At 35.9% G+C, this 22,135-nt stretch overlaps 1 protein-coding gene and 1 pseudogene across 3 annotated transcripts in view; one reads left to right on the top strand and one right to left on the bottom strand.

Annotated features, from left to right (window-relative positions):
* Window positions 1-22,135, top strand: part of LRBA (LPS responsive beige-like anchor protein) — a 731,121-nt gene that overhangs the window by 69,419 nt on the left and 639,567 nt on the right. For all 3 annotated transcript variants that reach the window (XM_032332488.1, XM_032332486.1, XM_032332485.1), the window contains exons 3-4: window positions 18,764-18,995; window positions 19,211-19,311. In XM_032332488.1, coding sequence (XP_032188379.1) covers window positions 18,764-18,995; window positions 19,211-19,311 — 333 coding nt within the window. The remainder of the gene's footprint in view (window positions 1-18,763; window positions 18,996-19,210; window positions 19,312-22,135) is intronic.
* On the bottom strand, window positions 4,533-8,009 carry LOC116584090 (annotated as a pseudogene).

Genomic DNA, 22,135 nt, shown 5'->3' with positions numbered 1-22,135 from the left:
AAATGAATGCAGTTGATTTTTTAAAAATAATTGACTTTTTATAGATTCTAACCTGTGACCTTGCTGAACTCACTACTCGTTCTAGGAGGTTTTTTTTTTTTTCTTCTTTTTTTGAAGCTTTTTTGAGAGAGAGAGAGCACATAAGCAGGGGAGAGGGGCAGAGAAAGAGGGAGAAGCAGACTCCCCACTGAACAAGGAGTCAGATTCTGAGGCTCCAGGATCATGACCTGAGCTGAAGGCAGTCACTTAACCAACTGAGCCATCCAGGCGCTCTGAATTCTAAGAGATTTTTTGTTAAATGTCTTTGGATTTCTGTATAGATAATTGTGTTATCTGTAAATAGAGGCAGTTTGTTTCTTCCTTTCTGATCTGCGTGCCTTTTATTTCTCTTCTTGCCAGTTACTGCCTTGGTTGGAACTTTAGCGCTGTGTTAGGAGTGGTGAGAGTGTATATCCTTGCCTTGTTCCTGATTTAAGGGGAGAGCATTCAGTTTTCTATTATAAATTACAGTGTTAGATGTGGATTTTATGTCGGTGTTCTTTACCAAGTTGAAGAAGTTTCCCTTTATTCCTGTTTTTCTCAAATGCTTTTTTTTTTTTTTTTTGGCATCAGTTGATACGATAATGTGATTTTTCCCTTTAGTCTATTAAAAAGGTGGGTTACATTGATTTTTGCATATTGAAATAATGTTGTATCCCTGGAATAAAATCCATTATGTCATGGAATTCAGTTCCTCTATATTATTGAATTCTACTTGCTGTTATTTAAAGAATTTTTGTGTTTATATTCTTGAGGAATATTGATATATAATGTATTTGCGCTATCTTTGTTTGATATCATAGTAGATACATAAAATGAGTTGAGAAGTGTAAAGTTTGTGTTAATTTTAAACATTTGGTAGAATTGGTGAAACAATACCAACCCTATGAATTTTTTTTTGAGAATGTTAAAATTATGAATTTTTAAAAAAGATTTTTATTTATTTAACACACAGAGAGAGTAACAAGTAGGCAGAGAGGAGGCAGAGAGAGAGGGGGACGAAGGCTTCCTGCTGAGCAGAGAGCCTGATGCGGGGCTCCATCCCAGGACCCTGAGACCATGACCTGAGCTGAAGGCAGAGGCTTAACCCTCTGAGCCACCCAGGCGCCCTTAAAATTATGAATTTAATTTTCTTAATAGTTATAGCATTATTTAAATTATTTATTTCAATTGAGTAAGGGTGGTAGCTTGTGTTTTTTGAGGGATTGGTTATCTATACTGTCAAATTATGTGTTTAAAGTTGTTCGTAGTATTCACTTGTTTTTTGTTACCTACAGGGTCTATAGTGATATTTCCTGTTTCATTCCTGTTAGTGGTAATTTGTATTTTTTTTCCTTGTTATTTTTCAGTCCTGCTAAATTCTCAATTGTAATGATTCTTTAAAAATTTTTTTTATCTTTTTAAAGAACTAGCTCTTTATTTCATTGGTTTTTCTCTGTTGGTTTTTTTTTTTCCCCCTTTCAGTTTCATTAGTTTCTGCTCTTGTATTTATGTTTCCTTCCTTCTGCTTGCTTTGGATTTATTTTGATCTTCTGTTAGGTTCCTTTTTGCTTTTTTTGGAGTAGGAGCCCAGTGTGGGACTTGAACTCATGACGCTGAGATCAAGACCTGAGCTGAGATCAAGAGTTTGGCAGCTAACTGACTGAGCCACCCAGGCACCCTATCTTTTCTCTTAGGTTCTTAAAATGAAACTTTAGGTTATTGATTTGAAACGTCCCCTTTTTTCTAATATATGCTTTTAGTGCTATCAGTTTTCCTATGAGAAATTCTTTAGGTTAGTTCAAGTCATTCTACAAAATACATGCTTTAAGTTTATGTATGGAAAGAATTCTCTGGTCATATGGGTCAAGTGAAGTTAAACAGGATTCTTTAATTGAGAACCTCTTCAAGCCTTCATGTGTAGTTTGAACTTTGCAGAGGGGCTATACTATGTAGCTTTCCCCCACACTCCCCAGATTGATTTGATTTAGGTGGGATTATGCAAAATACCATTCTTTCACAGGGATTATTGGATATGTTGTTGCATAGTTGGTTTGAGTAGTCTCTGATCAGTTCTCTTAATAAGGTTAATAAGTGGAGGCTTAAGGGGCTTCTGGCTGGTTCAGTTGGAGGGGCATGCCACTCTTAGTCTTGGGGTCATGAGTTCAAGCCCCAGGTTGGGCATAGGGATTACTTAAAAAAAAAAAAAAAAAAAAATGGCCCTTAATAGAAGAATACACAACAGCGTTGCTCCCAGTTACTTGCTTAGTTTAAAAAAAGGGAAACGAGTTTAATGAAATAATAGAGTTTTTTTCTTTTCTTTTCTTTTTTTTAAGTGCTTAAAAAGAGATTTATAATAAAGAATAGAGCAAACAGGATATACATATACCCTCAGCTTAGACTAAATTTGCTTTTGGTTATAAAAATTTCTTTATGCATAGAGTCACATATATAATTTTATTTACATACATACATGTTATATATGTGTATATAATTATAAGTATGGTTCTTATTTTTTCTTTATCTTTTTCAATTTTGTTCTGTCTTCTGTCTTTTCCTCCCCATAGTCTGTTTATCCTCTGACCTCCTACAGGGTAACCAAAGTCCATAGCCATGTGTATAGTCATCAGTATTTTATGGACATATAATCTAGTAGATCAAGTATTCTGACAGTTGTGTGTAATAAAGGAGTTCTCAGCTAATTTGGTGAGGGTAGGCAAGGGGAAGAGGGATAAACTTAAGAAATTTTAGGAGATAGAATCAGCATTCAATTAATTGGACATTGTATAAAGGAGCTGGTTGAAGATGACATCATGGTTTCTGCCATGTGGGTAGAATTACCAACTGGGGTAGCAATCATAGCAGGATTAGGGAGAAGATAATCAGTTATGCTTTGGCTGTGTTTATTTTGAGGCAATATGTGTGGTTGTCTACAAGCAGCAGGACACATGAGTTTAAAACTTGGGAAAGAAGCTAAGTTGAGCTATAGTAGTGTAGAGTGGTACAGAGACTTCCAGATATAGTACATAAGTACTGTAAAATAAAGTACAACAGTCTGTATCTGGAGTCTCTGTGATGTGAAAGAGCAGGTATAGCAGAAATAGGATGATGAGGTTATTTGAAGGTACAAAAAAATTATGATTAGAGTATGTTACTAATATTTTCATATTTCAGGTAGGATAATTTCATGATTTAAGGTGTAATCCTCGTAGGTAGCATTGACAGTAATTGGACTTAGGAAGTCTAGATTAAAAAACTAATAATTTTAAAAAGGAGAGAGGTTGTATGATTGTGCCCTCTGTGGTGAGTTAGTTTTCAATTAAGCAGTATTCTGAAAGGTGAAGATGGTAGGGCATTTGTATATCTTGGAATGGTGGTATATCTAAGATATTGGGAAAGTGTCATGGAGTATAACATGATGGTGATTATTGTCAGTGGAGGTAGTGTGTTCGTTAAATTAATAACAGTAAAGGATTGTTAAATTAATAATAGTAAAGGTTATGATACGACATTGAGTATTGTTTGGTATTGAAGAGTTTTAGGGACTACAGTCACATAGTTAAAATGACAGGAACAAAAAAACCCTGGAGTGTAAAACATTTTGTGGGTTAAGACTTAACACTGGATGATATCACATAATGAAGAAGGGTCTTATAAATTACAGTGATAAAAGTACAACATAAAGAACTGTCATTTTTAGCTTCCTTTGATGTTAGTTAAGTTAGTACATTACAATAGTGTGATATTTTGTTGTAAGTGGAATATGCTTTTTAAATTTGTGTATTGCTAGTATGTTGACTATTCACTAGGAAGACCAGAAAATGACAGCTTTCCTGTAACTATCAGGTGAAGTAGTTATTATTATTATTAATTTAAGACTTATTAACAGCTGCATGCCATTTGTCAACTTTTAAAAAAAAGTCAAGTTGTACAATTTTATTACAAATTAGAATGAAGTTCTTAAAAATCTCAATTTGACCAAATATCAAACAATTTAAAAACCTTTAAGGGTGGGGGTTCCTGGGTGGCTCAGTGGGTTGTGTTTGCCTTAGGCTCAGGTCATGATCCCAGGGTCCTGGGATCGAGCCCCGTATCAGGCTCTCTGCTCGGCGGGGAGCGTGCTTCCTCCTCTCTCTCTGCCCACTTGTGATCTCTCTCTGTCAAATAAATAAATAAAATCTTAAACAAAAAACCCCCCCAAAAACCCCTTAAGGGTATATTGAGAAAAAGCAGGTTTTTTTTTTTTTTTTTTTTAAAAACGTGTTTGTCATTATCAAAAAAGAGGCATGTTTAGGTAAAAATAATAAAAACCCCATGCTGCATAGATAATGCAGATAGTTGTGTTTATCTGGCCACTGGGCAAAAAGCAAGTACTTAAGGTCTTCAGCTCCAATCTTTTGTTCATTTCTTACTGCTGGAATTTCATATTCATTTCTTCTTATTGGTGAATTTCATATTCATTTCTTTTTATTGGATGAGGAAACCGGATGATAGTGTAAATGGTAAGCCAGCATTTACTCAGCCCAGGCCTGCTCAGCCTTGGGAACAGATGAATTCTCAGCTGCTGGATCAGCTGCTTTTGTCTCTTTGCCATGGTGATGTTTAGGGTTTTCTGTACATCTGCGTGGGTAATTAAAATTACATTGGCATTGATATGGAGGTGGCTGCTAACCATGGGTCTCGTCTCCTTGATTTTCCTTACTTTGTTCATTGCCTCCCTCTCTAGGCTGTCTTTGGCAAAGAGAACCCCTGCAGAATTGTGATATATAACCCAATACATACCCTGTCTCACTGGTCTACCTTGTCAGCTTTCTAACACTCTTCCATGCACAGGAGGGTTGGAAGACTGTGGTTGACATCCATTGGGTCTCTCCATGTAATTAGATGGGAATTGTCACCTGCAGAAGACCTGGCTCAGTGGGATCTGGGTTTTGGGAGCACTCTCCCGGCCCTCTTTCTCTCCCCACTCTCACAATTTTGGTAATTCTGTGGGTAATTGTGGGGAGGACTGCTGTGAAGGATAGTGTAGGTAATGGTTTTGGTCTGCTGCATGTTTGCTGCCTTGCGCTAGAGCTCTGCCAGAGCCTGTGTGACATTTGCTCCCTCCACATTCTTTCCTCCTCCAACATCAAACTGTACAGTCTCTGCATCTCCTACACTGTGAAGGTACTTCCTGGGGTTATTCTTCTTTATGGCAGTCTGGTGTATAAATACATCTTCTCAGTGTCATTCCTCTTGATGAAACCATTTTAATTTCTTATACATTGAACCATTTTACTGTTCCTAAAACCTTCTTTGTGATGATCTTGCTGTCCCTTCCCACAGGTGCCGGAGGATGTGAGATGGCCTAGGCTCCTCCTCTGCTCCCTGCACGCTTCCTGGAGGTGTCCCCCTTGGTGTCTGGACAGCAGAGGGTGGGCACAGTTGCCTCACTCCTGGGAGTTAGAGGTCATGGTGATGGGCCAGAAGCCATAGCTGCACCTTCTCACAGTGTGTGATGGCAACTAGACCACTGGGAGTGGGGCTGCTCAGAACTCTCTGGGGTGTGTTCTCTGTTCCTGCTATGGATCGAACTTGAAGATGCTATTCTTGAAGTGAGAGTTTTAGTAGCAAGTAGAAAGAAGTGTGAGTTCTTATATCTTCATCTAAGAGGATATACATTAATTGAGATATGTGTTAGTTCATTAAACCCTCACAACTTTAGGAGATGGGTACCATGATTACTCTAATTCTGCAAATGAGAAAATGAGCCATAGAGAGGCGAACTATCCTGGCCTTGGCCTTACACTTGGTATCTGGTAGAACTAGAAGTCAAATCCGGTCTTGCTCCAGAGGATATGCTCTTAAACACTGTTCTCCTAAGAGGAGATGTGTTTCTGAAAACTCTAAAGGTATAATTTACAGCTTATGGTTAAAGATCTTGGACAACATACAGTTCGGAGTGACCCATGAAAGTACTTTACTATCATTAAAACTGAGACCTCATACCTAAACGTAAATAATGATATTTTAATCATCTGTCCTTGGTGGTACTTGGTACTGTATACCTGATTTCTGTTTTACATCCTTACTTTGTAGGAGCTTTCATTACCTCAGTTTTGATTGAATACATCAATTGCATACAGTTTGATTTTTCCCAGTAATGTACAAACTAAGAACCATTATTTTTTCCTGTCTAGTTTTCCACATAAATATTCAGTGCATACTGAGAGGATTAAAATATCTTATTTTTTTCCCTTAGATTTAAAGTAAATATATACTTATTTTGAAACATGGAAATGTGTCATAAATGTATGTAAAGTAAAAATCCTTTTGTACCCCCATCTTCCAAGATAATCACTACTAGTAACCTGATATATATTCCTCAGGCTCTTTCTATAGATATACTGTCATACATAATGCATAAATATGGTATATGTATGTTAGAGGGGTATAAAATAGACCTTTGGCTGATTGGGAAAATCCGTATGAGGGTAAAACCAAATATCATCATCTTAGAAGGAATTTTGGAGATATAAAAATACTTGTAAAACTTCATAGAAGATTTTAATTCTTACTGAAAAATTCTTTATTGAACATTTTATTATATTTTTATACATTTCACATTCTAATTCAGAGAATACTTTCTTGGCAATGTGGAGTGGTACATTGCTCTTGTGGTCACTGAGTGCACCTTTTAAAAAATTTTTTTATTTATTTGACAGAGAGAGATACAGAAAGAGAGGAACACAAGCAGGGGAAGTGGGAGAGGGAGAAGCAGGCTTCCTGCCGGGGTTTGATCCCAGGTCCCTGGGATCATGACCTGAGCTAAAGGCAGACACTTAACCATCTGAGCCCCTAGGTGCCTGAATGCACATTTGTAAGCCTAAATAGCCTTTCAGCTGATGTTGACTGAGGAGTAAGATATTATTTTGGCTAACTCTCAGTATAAAGGTTGTTGTAAAGCAAAGGCTGATGGTTATGTTGCCATCAACATAGTGAAATTACTTTCTTCTCTTCCATTTACTGACTAAGGGAAAGACTTACTGTGTTTTTTTTCAGTGTTAGGAATGATCTTAAAGATTTGTACATGAATTAAATTATAATGTAAGCTAATCTCTTATTATTTTGTATTTTGTTATTATTTATATACACTAAAACTCTGCCATAATAGGACAGATGGAGTCTAAAAATTCAGTTGTTTAAAATTTAGGATGGTGCTATCTTGAGATTAAATTCAGTAATTTTTGACTGTATGTTTTAAAAAGCACAAAAGTAAAATAACAGTGAAATTTACTATTGTACACAGCTGAACTGAGAAAGTGTGAAATGATTAGAAGGCATTTTCTCATAATTCTGTACTCCATCCATTGATGTTTATCCTACCAGTTGAGATTTTTGATGGCAAAGTGTGGGTGGGGCAAAGGACAGTAACCAGTTATTTGAATTCAGTTATCGCAGGCTTTTGCTCTATTTGTAAACACTTTTTTTTTTTGCTTTAAAAAAAAGAATATAATGTTCTTCCTGCAGTTTTTTTCTGCAGCTTTTAAACTCACATTAATGACAGTCTGCTTTCTTATTATTTAGCTATTTGTGTTCTCAGTTATTTTTTATTTTTATTTTATTAAAAAAATTTTTTTTTATTTATTTGTTTGAGAGAGAAAGAGAATGTGAGAGAGAGCCTGAGAGGGGAGGGTCTGAGGCAGAAGCAGACTCCGCACTAAGCAGGGAGCCCAATGCAGGACTTGATCCTGGGACCCCAGGGTCACGACGGGAGCTGAAGACTGTTGCTCGACTGAGCCTCCCAGGCACCCATGTTCTCAGTTATTTTTGTGTGTATAATCAATAGCTTTCATAAAACTAATTAGTTTTCTTACAAGAGGAAATAGACATTTATTCCTCAGTTACCTGATAGACTTTAATATATATAACACATATAAAGAGATTATTATCCCCAAAATGCCTGTATTTTAGAGTGAATGTGTTAAATCCAAATGACTCACCCTTTTCATATTACTGATATTGTTATGCTGGTTATTTATGATGATAATATACTTGGTAATACAATAATTTACCCCTAAATTTTAGGAATGCCTTTAGTGGTGTGTAATTGGGCCTGATACTGACACAGAAGCTGAATTTTCATATTCTTTAATTTAAAATATTATTGCATTATTAAAGAAATGTTACCATTCTGTACCTACTGTTTTGTAAATTTAGTAGTAGGTCTTGAATATCTTCACATGCCAACACATATAGATTTATATTCTTTTTAAATGCTGCATGGTATTCCCTCTTACATGGTTGTACCATTGTTTATATATCTGTTTCTGTATTGCTGGATATTTAGGCTATTTCCAGTGTTTTATTTTTATAAACAGTGCTTCAGTATATAATTTTATATCATTCTGAGCTTTTCTACTTGTAATTTTGTAGATGATATTTTTATAAGTGGTTGAATTACTGGATCCTGTCTTTACTGAGATCTGTATGCCTCCCAGTTCTTAGAGTGACTGGATGTTTGAGATGAAAAAAGAACTGTCCAGGGCACCTGGGTGGCTCAGTGGTTAAAAGCCTCTGTCTTCAGCTCAGGTCATGATCCCAGGGTCCTGGGATCGAGTCCCATGTCGGGCTCTCTGCTCTGTAGGGAGTCTGCTTCCTCTTCTCTCTCTGCCTGCCTCTCTGCCTACTTGTGATCTCTGTCTGTCAAATAAATAAATAAAATGTTAAAAAAAAAAAAAAGAACTGTCCAGTGTCCAGGGTTATATAGAGTATAACTTCATGCCAAAGTTCATACTGTTAGCCATTCTTGTTTGAATTTTTTCTTTGCCTTCTTCCTAATGCAGAGATGTGGAGTATGATTTCAAAGTCTGGCTGTATTTTTTTCTCAATTTCATTTTTCTCTTCTCAAAAATTGTCCTCTTGCCGTATCAGCTGCTTTTTTCATTGATAATGTCTTTTCAGTTTTGTCTAAGTATTTTCAGTAGTAGTTATTCTCATTTCTTCTATATTTGAAAGTAAAATTCATTTAGGTTAAATGATCTTAAACTTTATATAAGTTCTTGGTCCTAGATGGGCATCTGTTCCTATATACTTAAACATTTAACATATAATATTTGAGATAGAAATTTTTTTTCTGATTAACTCTCAAATAATAAAACTCAGTAAACAGAGCTTCTGTATTCTTCAGACATTTTGGTTAATAGAGATTTAGCATATTCTTTTTTTTAAAAAAAGATTTTATTTATTTATTTGACAGAGATGACAAGTAGGCAGAGAGGCAGGGTGGGGGGTGGGGAAGCAGGTTCCCTGCTGAGCAGAGAGCCTGATGTGGGGCTTGATCCCAGGACCCTGAGATCATGACCTGAGCTGAAGGCAGAGGCTTTAACCCACTGAGCCACCCAGGCACCCTGAGGCTTGGCATATTCTGCTAAGCATTATTATTCTCCTTAAATGATATATATTATAATTTATTACTACCACAATTATAGTCCCCAAGGTATATTCAGGTTTTTTTTGTTATTAGACTTTAAAACCTGCCTCTTACTTATCAGAGCTTGCATTGTTTCATTTAAATAAATTTAATACCTGTAGTCTTTACTCTTTTGATTCCAAAGTATCCACCGATATCTTTGTGAAAATTTGGTATTATTATATCATTTATCTCATTAAAATTAGCCTTCTTGAAATATTATATTATTTAGATAAATGTAATACAACAGCAGTTGTTTATCTAGAGATATATTTCATGTAATAGAATTGCTAAACATCATTTTACTTCTGTTGCATGTATTCAGTTTAATTGTGTTTGGTTATAACTGTGATAAAAAGAGTTTCTAACATGCAAAATGAATTTCAGTCATCTAAGTTAAATGCAGTTCTGAGTCCTATTTAAAACAAGGAGTTGTCCAAGATAGCTTTTCTGATAACCCATTCTTTCATTTATGCACCATTTCCTGAATACCTATATATTAGGTTTGTGTTCTGTAAGCGGTTGAATACACATTTAATAGCAGCTGCATCAAATAGAGGCTTTATTTTTCTCACAAAACGAGGGATTTGGTAGGCAGTTGCTGGTATTAGTGGTTCTGCTTAATAAGGCTTTAGGAGCTAAACACTCTCTACCTTTCCTTCTACCATTCTTAACATACTGGCTTTTTGTCTCTGCTTGTGCTTGTAAAAGCCTCGTGATACTACTGTGCCTTTGGACATCACATCTTTGTTCTAGGGAGGGAAGAAGGTAAAAGAGCAAAAAGTTAGGACAGCTACATCTGTTTTCCTTTCATCAAGCAAGCTGATGTTCCCACCATTCAGCACTTCTCATATCTCTTTGCCCAGAATGGCTCATGGCTATTCAGATGCTAAGGATGCTGGAAAGGAGAGCATTTATCTTTCTAATCTCTAGTGGCAGAAAACAAGAGGAAGCTGCTTAAGTTTTTGAGTTCTTTAATGTTTTTATACATAAACTTAATAGCTTTCAAATAACTAATTACTGTTGCATTCCACTCTTTTTAAAATAAGGTTTTTCGTTGTGTGTGTGTGTGTGTTTTAAAGTAAGTGCTATACCCAACTTGGGCCTTGAACTCACCACCCTGAGATCAGCAGTTGCATGCTCTACCAACTGAGCCAGCCAGGCATGCTGGTCTCATTCTTGAAATAAGTATGTATTCACTCATCAGTTATAAGACGTTGGAGAAGAGATGCTGGGTTAGCCAGTCTAAATTATTTGTTACAATATATTATATACAATTGTTATGCAGTGTCAGAAGCCTGGTTCAGCTGCATTAGTACCTTGTGAGTTTAGGCAAGTTATGTTTCAGGTTCCTCATCTATTAAGTGAAGATCATTGTGGGTTTTTTTATGAGAGATAATTAAAGATGATAATTCACATAAAGTGCTTATATTGTACTGTTGGGTCCCCCAATAATGGGTCCGTGGTCAAAGGAGTGAGACTGATACAAAGCGAAGATCAAGCAAAGCTTTATTTTGTGCCAAGCATCAAGAATCAGACCGACCATCAAACAGAAGAACAGTCGGGGCCGCCCCTTACAGAGACGACAACCCTTCTCTGTTTCACAGACTAGCTTTTATAGAGCAAAGGCCACGTGGTTGGGCCTGGCCACGCACAGGTGGCCAATGAAGTTGTAACACACAGAGAAAGCTGCACAGTCATGCTAGGTGACCAATTGAATTACCGTAGTAGACATTTGAACCAGCCTATCACCTTGGTAGCTGGGAGACAGTATGTGCCCCCACTGATAGAATGTCTCCACCTGACCTGACCCATCCTTGTATTTGGGCCGTTATCCACTTGACCTAACCCACCCTTGTATTTGGGCTGTTACCTGGGACTGGTTTCCTGGACTTGCTTTTGAGTAAGTTCCCCTGGGGCGGGGCAGGGTCAATTTAAGTTTTACTGCATAAACAACAAAATGGCTGTTCAATGGAGGTGGGGCCGCTCTGGCTAAATAGGCCCTTACAGTACACAGCTTTATAGTAATCAATGTATGTATATTGTATTGTCTGTATTTTTAAATTATTTATTTTATTTTGTGTTAGAATTAAAAAAATGGAAGTATAGAAATATAGAGTAAAAAAGTTTTTCCCAACTACTATTAACTGATTGATTTGTAATCATATTAGTTATCTGTTGGTTGTGTAACAAATTATCCCCAAACTTTATAGCTTAAACAGTAATAAATATCAGCTCACAGTTTCTGTGGGTCAGGAATTTGGGAGCAAATTGGCTGGACAGTTCTGACTTAGCATCTGTCATGAGGTTGCATTTCAGATGTTGACTGAGTTTGCAGTCATCTAAAGGCTCAATGGGAGCTGGAAGACCTGCTTTTAAACTACTTACATGATTGGCATGTTGGTGTAAGCTTTTGGCTGGAGACCTCAGTTACTTTCCAAATGGGCCTTTTATATAGCTACTTGAGTATCTTCATGACATGGTGACTGAATTTTTCTTAGAATGAGTGATACAAGGGAAGCCATTAAGTTCTTAATGACCTAGCTTTGAAATTTACCTGTTAGTCCAGCAGAACTCTCTTAGCACTTTGAACAACCCTAATTGTGTGGGAGGACATCTGTCTTGCTGGACTTGTGGACTGGATTGTAGAGAAAGTGACAGGACAGTTTTGTTACTTTTGATTGTTCATATTTTCTGTCCCCTAAAGTAATCTTAATTTGAGATTTTTTTCTTTGATTATTCTGTGAGTCACAGAAAAGAACTTGTTAAAAAACAAATAGGTTACTTTAAATCATTCACCTGACAATTTGGAAAGCCTATTAAATGTTTCTGTAAAACATAGCTGTGATATTCATATAATAAGCTTTAAGAACACAATTATATTACATTATCCAGTGTTTCTCAAAAAAGCTTTTGATGAATGTTATTCCTTGAAAATCTAGCAGAAAAAAAGATTACATTGTCAAGTAAATTTTGGGAAATCCATGCATTGGTTATATATCTTTTTGAAACATATATAGTAGTAAATCTCTGGGAGTTCTATCCAATGAACATCTTTAGCCTTGTTAATCCAGTATTTCTCAGACTTCATGGAAATCTTTTGCTTGATACTGGTTTTGTAGACATGTCATATAGTTTAGTGAAATTTTTTAATTCTTATGAAAGGTACAGTGAACAGTGAGAGAAGAGATGTTATTTGCTACTTTCTAGTACATGTGGGGATTTTGAAAACTGTAAGGATAATTTGTTATCACTAGAACATGCTTTTTGACTGATTTATAGATAGCGAAGTTTTTCTTTAATTTTCTGGTATTCCATGACTTCGCTTTCTTTCTTTTTTTTTTTTTTTTTAAAGATTTTATTTATTTGTCAGAGAGAGAGAGAGGGAGAGAGAGCGAGCACAGGCAGACAGAGTGGCAGGCAGAGGCAGAGGGAGAAGCAGGCTCCCCTCCGAGCAAGGAGCCTGATGTGGGACTCGATCCTAGGATGCTGGGATCATGACCTGAGCCAAAGGCAGCTGCTTAACCAACTGAGCCACCCAGGCGTCCCAACTTCGCTTTCTTAATTCTACATTGTTGCCTTTAGTTGGAGGATCTTACTTTTTCTCTTGCCTTTGATACAACTGGCAAATGGCTTGAGCTTTTTTTTTTTTTTTTAAATTTACTTTAAACTTTAGGTTTATTAAGACATTCAGTTAAATTTACCCTTCTTAGATGTATAGTTTGGTGAAATTAAAATTCAGCAGACGGATATATTTGTGGATTCAGTATCACAACCAAGATACCGAAAATTTCCTTACCTCCCAAAAGTCTTCATATGTTTTTTTGTTGTTAATTCTGTGCTTTTCCCAGCCTCTGAGAACCACTGATCGAGTTCCTCTCCCTATACGTTTGCCTTTTCCAGAATTATCATATAAATGGAATCATACAATATGTGGCTTTTGTGACTAACTTCTTTGACTTGGCATAATGTTTTTGAATTAATTCACATCGTTAATGGTATCATTAAATTTTTCCTTATTATTAGTGATTAGTATTCTGTTGTATGGTTGTACCACAACTTGTTTATCCATTTATTAGTTGGTAGACATTTGAATGTTTATAGTTTTTGGTGATTATGAATAAAGCTTCTGTAAATGTTCATGTACAGATCTTTATGTGGACAAATTCTTTATGAAATGGGTTGTCTATATCCATAGGTCTTTCTGCTCTATTACATTCACCATGAGACTTATGTCATAGATTCCAGGATAGCTACTCTAGTTCTTGCCATTTCCCAGTTGCTTATGTAAGTGGAAGAGGAAAGTTGCAAAGATGAGTTGTGTTCTTTAAGAGTAATAGCCCAGCAATTGCACATATTACTGCCTGTTCTCTGTGGTCAGAACTTGGTGACATGGCTGGTAACTTCAAGGAAAGTGAATTTTTTTTTTTTTTGCCTGGGCCTCATGTACCAAACTAGAAACTCTTATTACGCAAGAAGAAGAAAATGTAAGTTGGGAGACCACATCATTGTAATTTTCCCTCAACTTCTCCTTATTAATAAGTTTCTAGTGACTATAAACATGTATATGGTCACATTCACTTAGGAATGGATTCTTAGGGATAAATTGGATACCTTGACGATAGCACTTTTATAAAAAGTAAAAAAAAAAAAAAGTAAATACATCTTTGAAGGATGCACATATATAAAAGAAGCTTACTTTTTATTTGGCTTGTTTTACGAACAAGTAGACAGGTCCAGAGATAAAAGGTGATTTGTCACAAGAAGTAGAAAATATCTAGTTAGGGACATAAGATGTGATTGTGCTCTCTCCAGTTTTTCTGCTCTACCTTACTGTGGCCATATCTCTGAGGAAGAATTTAGCAAGATTCCAGGGCAAATACAGCTTTACTTTGAAGTATTTGAATTTTCTCTGTATTACAGTCTTCCCAGTTGTATAGATCTATTGAAGTTAATTATTTTTGGTCCATATGTGTTTCTTGGTTTTCTGAAAATACAAGTGACTTAGGTTTAGTGATATTTAATTTTAGCTTATTTTATTAATATATCCACTGATGATAGTAGTTATCATGCCCAATTAAAATCCTAATTCATAACTTGTGAAGGTTTACTTGAATTCTTTGAGTAATATGCTTTAAAATTTCTATAATCTTGTACATTAAACTATAACCTATAGAAAGCATGTTATGCCACCCTGAAGGTTGCTATAAAAATTGTTTATGAAGTTCAGGCCAAGACTAAAATATGTTGAAATGGAGAGTTGTGAAAAATGTTCTATATAGCATAGGAGACCAAATCATGCTAAAATGCAGAAAAAGACTATACATCAGTTTCTAGGCTACATTATTCAAAAAAATACAACCATAAAAAAGGTAATAAGATTACATTTTCACATTTCACGGCTAGTAAAGCGCATTAGGCTGCTCAGATATTCATAACTTACTGTGACATTTGGGAAGATTACATTTTGTGGTGCAGAGCCATTACTACAGCTCAGATAATAACTAGCCAATGCCTAGACTTGGATTATGATCCTTGTCATTGAAAACAAATTTGTGTTTTGAAGGTTGATCAGCTTCAAATAACTATTAGAAAGGGTTAACATGACACACTATGGACCCTGTGCATGCTTCTTAGGTATAATAGATATGCATATATATAGTATATCAAATATGCCACACATTTGTATATATCAATTTCTGCCATCAATTTTCTTCTTGAAAGGTATATTTTGTAATATTTAAAGCAATGGAAAAATATTTAAAACACCTGTCTGGATACTGCTCTCACACTGTAAACTCAATTTAAAAGCTGGTGAAATATTTGGGTTTTTTTGGAAATTACTTTCAAAAATTAATTCTGTAGCTTCTTGTAAGGGTGGTTACTGGCAGAAATAAACACAGATTAAAATGAAAGATTGATGTAAGTAATATTAGGGTGAAGGTAAGGTCTCCTAAATTAGTTGTAACTAGACTTTTGATCTGTTTAGACCTCTGTGGGATATGTCCGAACATACATGTACTAAAAACTATCCCTTTGCACTTTCTGCCCAGATGCTCTGTGCCTTTTCAGAGGCAATCACTCTTTAGTTTCTTGTCTAACATTCTTGTGTATATGCCTGTGTATATACATGTTTTACATTCACATTGTAGCTTACAGTTCACCTTTTCTTCCATCTTGATTTTCTCACCTAAGTAACGTATTTTAGAGATTTTTTTCATGTCAGATGGAGCTGCCTCATTCTTTTCATTGGCTGCATAATATTCCATTATATAGTCATATACAACTTTATTAACTGTTATCTGATAATGTTTTTTGGGGGGATTGTTGCTTGTATTTTCTGTTCAAAATGTGTCATAATGAAGTTCTTGTATCTAACATCATTACCTACATGTATCCCTAGGATAAATTTGTAGTTGTTAAGGTAGTAGCTATTTGTGTGTGCCTTTTTCTATTTAATATAATTCTTTTGAGATTGGTTAGTTCGTTGGTTTGCTGATTTATTTATATCTATCTATTGATCTACTTTTGCAAGGGGAGATTGACTCATATTGGTAATTGTGTCAGTAGTTCCAGTACCAAATACTTTTCTCACTTATAGTAATTTTTCAGTTGAAGTACTTGGTTTCCCAGACACAAATCACATCATCCAGAGTAATTGTCATTTAAATTCCTCCATTCTGATATTTATACATTGCCACCTTTTGGACAATGTATCTTCTGTGCCTCCAGAATAATACCAAATGATGGTGATGATAGTCACATCCTAATCTTGTGTCTGACTTTCATGAGACTCATTTCAATTTTCCTGTGCGAGCATGATGCTGGCTTTTCAGGTGTGGTTGATATATTTTATTATTAAAGGAAGTCTTTTACAATTAATAAAAAAGTATGATGGAAATATAAAACTATTTAGCAATGCCACAGTAATAGCAGTGGGAGGTAAGCTCCATCAGTGGATGCATAAAACTGGAATAACTGTTTCGTTGTGGTTTACTCTATTATGAGCTGTTGGATTTTCTTGTACAAAGTATGGCGAGAAACAAGATACTTGCCTAGTCTCAAGGTGTTTTCCACAAGATGTGTAATAATTTAAACATGAAATATAGTAACATTTATTTATTTATTTATTTATTTATTTGAAGATCTTATTTGAGAGAGAGAGAGAGAGAGAGCGAGCGAGCAAGCATGAGCAGGGAGAGGGAGAGGAAGAGGAAGAAGATGACTTTCCTGCTTAGGAGGGAGCCCAATGCTGGACTTGATCTCAGGACCCTAAGATCATGACCTGAACTGAAGGCAGATGGTTACCCTATTGAGCCACCCAAGTACCCCTCTGGTAACCTTAAAATGAAAAACATTTGACAAACACCACCTTAAACAAGTGATCAAAGCTAACTTTACCAATAGTGAGGTGTATTTACATGAGATACCATTGAAATGGAATGCTAAGGACATCCATCATGCTGGGATACTTTCCAACATTCTGGGATACTTTCACTAAAAATGCATAACCTGAATTTAAACCTGACAAAATGTCCACATTGGAAGAGTCTATAAAATATCTGGCAAATATGCTTAAAAACATCAAAATCTTGAAAGTCAAAGAATGCCTGAGTAACGGTCTTAGTATGGAGAAGACTAAAGGGATACTCATCATGGATCAGCAAAAGGACTTTAGTGTGATTGAGTAAGATCTGTAAATTTGTCACTAGTCTTTTTTATCAATGTTGTTTATCGTTTTAATGATTTAGGATTATATAATATACTCACATTTGGGGAAGCTGGGTAAAGAAAGGAATTCTATACTATTTTGTAGCTTTTTGAATATTTGAAATTATTTCAGGATAAAAAGTTAAAGACAGGACAAGCAGATGATCTTTACAAAAACAAATTAAAAAAGAGTTCTTCTGTAGTTAACAGAATTTTGGGGTGGATTAGGGAGCCATGCATGTATACTTTATAGCCACAACCATGTAGGTAGGGGAATTGGCCCAGTGACACCGAGAGGCCCTTTTAGCAGAAACCCAGTGCTCCTTTGCTTTTGCTAGATGTTCCTGATGAGACACAGTACTGTACACTAAAATCTCTGCCAGAGCTTTCCCAGAAGAATCGAATGCTTTTACCACTGCATTAGCCAGGAATTCCTATCTCCTATATGCACATGCTGCTTCATGTTGTTCATTTTTCCATTTTTTCTTTCTCTTGGCAGTGTGTTTCTTTGGCAGGAGCTGGGAGACATCAATCCTTGGCTTCAAGGAGTTTTAATTGATTGTCTAATTCTGAACTTTCCCTGCTTTTCTGGAGTAAAGAAAAGTCTCTATTAGGTTGTGTCTGTTATTCTTTTATGAGCTGTTGGATTTTGTTTTGTAAGTTCACTTTCCCAATTCTTGGCCTCTTTTTGGGTTTAGGAATGCATAATGAAAAACTAAGACATACTCAGAAGGACAGGAGTATAGGTGAATCTTGTATGTAGTATTTCTGACAGATGTCTTTTAAAATACTAGTTAATAAGGATAGCTCTGCAGAGGTAATTATAAAAGTATTTCAATTCCTTTAAACACTTGGAATTTGTTTAAATTTAAGAAACTCTCCTCTGTGGGAGGATGCTGTGGGTGAGATGGCATTGTGGGGATAGGTCAGTATATCTTTCTCTGGATGGATTTTTTGATAGTATCAATGAAATAAATTCTCTTAATTACTACTTTGGGTGTATGATTATATTTAAGTTATCCTAGTTATAGACAGGGAAGGAAAGGGACTAAAATTGGTAGGTAAAATAAACTAGAAATTTGGCAGTTATAAATGCTACGTTCTGTGTCCACTCTGAGCATTTTTAGCTTTTCATTTCTATTGTGAGCGGGTATTTCGTATAAGCAGCAAAGCACTGGTAGGTTGTTGTGGATAGTTCACAGAGTTCATGATTCATAAATACTGAATTAGAAGCAGTTATAGAGCTAAAAGTTAGATCTTTGTTGGTATCTGGTCAGTACATAGTGATTTACTGAAGACATTCTGTATTTGTTTCTGTTGAAGCATATTTCCATTTTTATATTACAAGTCTTGCTTGACTTTGTGGTGTCTTAACTTGAAGGTTTCTTTAGAATCTTTATTTTTTAAGAACTGTGTGTGTGTGTTTGTGTGTGTGTGTGTATGTGTGTGTATTTATGGACCCTTTTGTTGTAGAGGGTAGAGAAGAATGTGTATGGGTAGTTACTGCCAACCTAAAGCTGAGGAGTGTGCTCTAGTTATATCAAAAAAGCACTAATATTTTTAATTTTCCCCTCTTTTTGGAAGCTGGTAGGAGGGCAGTTTGATTTGGAAATGAATTTCATTATCCAAGAAGGTGAGAGTATCATCTGCATGGTGGACCTACTAGAAAAGTGTGATATTACTTGCCAAGCAGAGGTCTGGAGCATGTTTACAGCGATTCTGAAGAAAAGCATACGAAATCTTCAAGTCTGCACTGAAGTAGGCCTTGTTGAGAAAGTGCTTGGGAAGATTGAGAAAGTTGACAATATGATAGCAGGTATGATTTTTTTTTTCTGTAGTACATTGGATGTAAAAAAATAAAGTTTGATTCTTAAATACTGTATTTCTCTTACTTAGTAATATTTATTTCAGAAATATTTGAGCATCTAATATGTGTGGAACTCTAATGTTCAGACTCTTAAATAAGCACAGTATATTTTAATAGTTGAAGAAATATAAGTTGATTGTTTTATTGTCTTCTTTTGTTTCCAGATCTTTTGGTTGACATGTTGGGAGTGCTGGCTAGCTATAATTTGACCGTTCGAGAACTAAAGCTATTCTTCAGTAAACTTCAAGGAGATAAAGGACAATGGGTAAAAAAATGGAATACTCTTTGATATTTGAAAGTATCCCTCTCCTCAGACACATTAGTGGCTTTTAAGCAACTGTTGTTATTATACGGGGGTAAATGTCAAATTGAACGGAAGAGATCAATTAAAGTAGTGTTTAGGTCTGAACAGCTACTTTTGCCATGACCTGACACAGGTGCAGACTGAGAGAATTGGGTGTTCCAGGCAGGCTATTACTTGGCCTTTCTTCAAACTATTAGTCTTCAAAATACATTTAACATTTATTCGAGGAAAAGGGTAAGGACAGAGAAGGAAGAGTGTTAAGGTAGCGGCACCTAGGTTCTCTGTTGACCTGAGTAGTTTAACTGTTGTCCTTAAACTTGAATAACTCACTGAGTGAACACAAGCTGTGCAGTTAATTGGCTCCACCATCCACAAATTCAATTTAGTGGTCATTTTCAGTGAATGGCAATAGTGTCAACTTAGTTTGAACTCCAGGTGCCTTAGCAAACTGTTTCTTCTTGCCACGGGTTACTTACCTCTTAGAGGAATACTAATAAATATTTTTCCCCACTTTTGTTGCATTTCTAGGCTTATTTTAGTGCTCTTTAGAGATCATTGTCCACAGTACTGCTCAGCTACACCTGATCCTTAATCTAGTTCTGATGAAATATATTTAAATTGGTGCGTTGTAATAACAAACACTGTATTGTGTTAAAGTGGTTATACTTGAGCTTCTTTGTATCAAGCTTTAGTTCTCTGGCTACTTTTAAGATTTCATCACTTTTAAGTTGGTAGGATCTTGATCTCAGGGTTTTGAGTTCAAGCCCCGTGTTGGGTGTGGAGCTTACTTAAAAAAAAAATTCATCATTGATTTGTAGCAATTTTATTATGTTTCTTGGTAAGGTTACCTTGTGTTCATTCTTTTTTTTTTTTTTAAAGATTTTATTTATTTATTTGACAGACAGAGATCACAAGTCGGCAGAGAGGCAGGCAGAGGGGAGGCAGGCTCCCTGCTGAGCAGAGAGCCCCATTGGAGGCTTAATCCCAGCACCCTGGGATCATGACCTGAGCAGAAGGCAGAGGCTTTAACCCACTGAGCTGCCCAGGCATTCCCCCCCACCCCGCCTTGTGTTTATTCTTATTACAGTTTTGGTATCTGTGTGTTTATAATATAATTTTCAGCAAATTTGGAAACACTTTGGTCATTATTTCTTCAAATATCATTTTCTTGTCCTTCCCTCCTTTTTTGGGACATGTGTGTTAGCTCTAATTACATGTATGTTAGCTCTCTTGATAGTGCCTAGTAGGTCACTCTAATCTTTTCACATTTTCTTTTTTAGTCTTTTCTCTTTGTGCTTCATTTTAGACTGCTTTTATTACTGTATTTTTAAGATAACTGCTCTTGTGCAGTGTGTTGATTCTATCCATTAAAATTTTAGATTTTAGTTTTTTTAGTTCTATAAATTCTCTTTAGTTTTTTTTTAGTATCTATTTCATTTTTCCTCATTATGTTCATGTTTTCCTTTAAGTACTTGGGACTCTTGAGCATATTTATAATAGTTGATTTCATGTTATTATCTACTGACTCTATCTTTGTCATTTTCTAGATCATTTTTTTATGCACTAATTTTGCTTCTGCTTATAGGTCTTATTGTCCTTCTTCTAATGCTAGTGATTTTAGATTGAGTGATGTTAGATATAGTGAATTGTTCCTTGTTGAGTGCTGGATTTTGTCATATCCCTTTTTTAGATTATTAGTCTGCTTTGGTAGGCGGAGATATTATTTGTGCCTAGTTTAAAAGTTTTCTTTTGGTCAGGTTCAGATTGACTGTTGTTCTAGGGCTAGATTAGCTTCCTTATTCAGACCTGATCTTCTGGGACCTCTGTGAATGACCCTAAGTCTCAGATACAGGATAAGAGGTTGTATAAGACTGTGGTCTCTACAAAGTGCCTAGTAGGGTCTCAAACAGTTTCTGGCTCTATCCTAGCTGTGGGAGTTCTTTGACTTAACAGCTGTTAGTATCTTGGCCTCACCTTGTTCAGTTTTATGGCAGGTTTGAATAGTTTGATATTAAGCCAAGGAGTGTGGATTTCTGGAGCTTCTTGTCTATATAGCTTTTTTCTCTTTAGTACTCTGCCTTAAAGCTTTTATCTTCCTTAGACTACCCATATTCCACTCTCTGCCTCATCAAGTCAATGAGACCTTTAAATTCTATTTTGTTTCTCTCTTCCTGTGCAGTGATAGAAATTGTATCCTGGTAGAAAGTCTGATAATTTCATGGCTCATTTTGTTTCCTTTTTCTCAAGTATCAACAGTCTTGAGCTATCTCTTCTTCCATGTCTGAAAACAGTTTTTGTTTCATACATTTTATCCAGTATTCTGGTTGCTTATATGCTTTGACAAGTCTAGGTCCTGTTACTATATCATGCCTAGAGGAGGAAGTACAGATCTTCTTCAACTTATAGTGAGATTCCATCCTGATAATCCCATTATAAGTTGAAAATCCATTTAATACACCTATGCTGCCAAACAACATAGCTTAGCCTAACCTATCTTAAATGTTCTCAGAACACTTAACATTGGTCAACAGTTGGGCAAAGTCATGTAACAAAAAGCTTATTTTTTTTTTTAAGAGTTATTTATTTATTTGACAGAGAGAGACAGAGAGAGAGATCACAAGTAGGCAGAGAGGCAGGCAGAGAGAGAGGAAGGGAAGCAGGCTCCCTGCTGAGCAGAGAGCCCGATGTGGGACTCGATCCCAGGACCCTGAGATCATGACCTGAGCCGAAGGCAGCGGCTTAACCCACTGAGCCACCCAGGCACCCAACACAAAGCTTATTTTAT

Source organism: Mustela erminea, chromosome 2, assembly GCF_009829155.1.
Source record: "Mustela erminea isolate mMusErm1 chromosome 2, mMusErm1.Pri, whole genome shotgun sequence".
NCBI classification, from domain to species: Eukaryota; Metazoa; Chordata; class Mammalia; order Carnivora; family Mustelidae; genus Mustela; species Mustela erminea.
The sequence above is the reverse complement of the archived record's forward strand: the minus strand, read 5'-3'. Positions and strand labels throughout refer to the sequence as shown.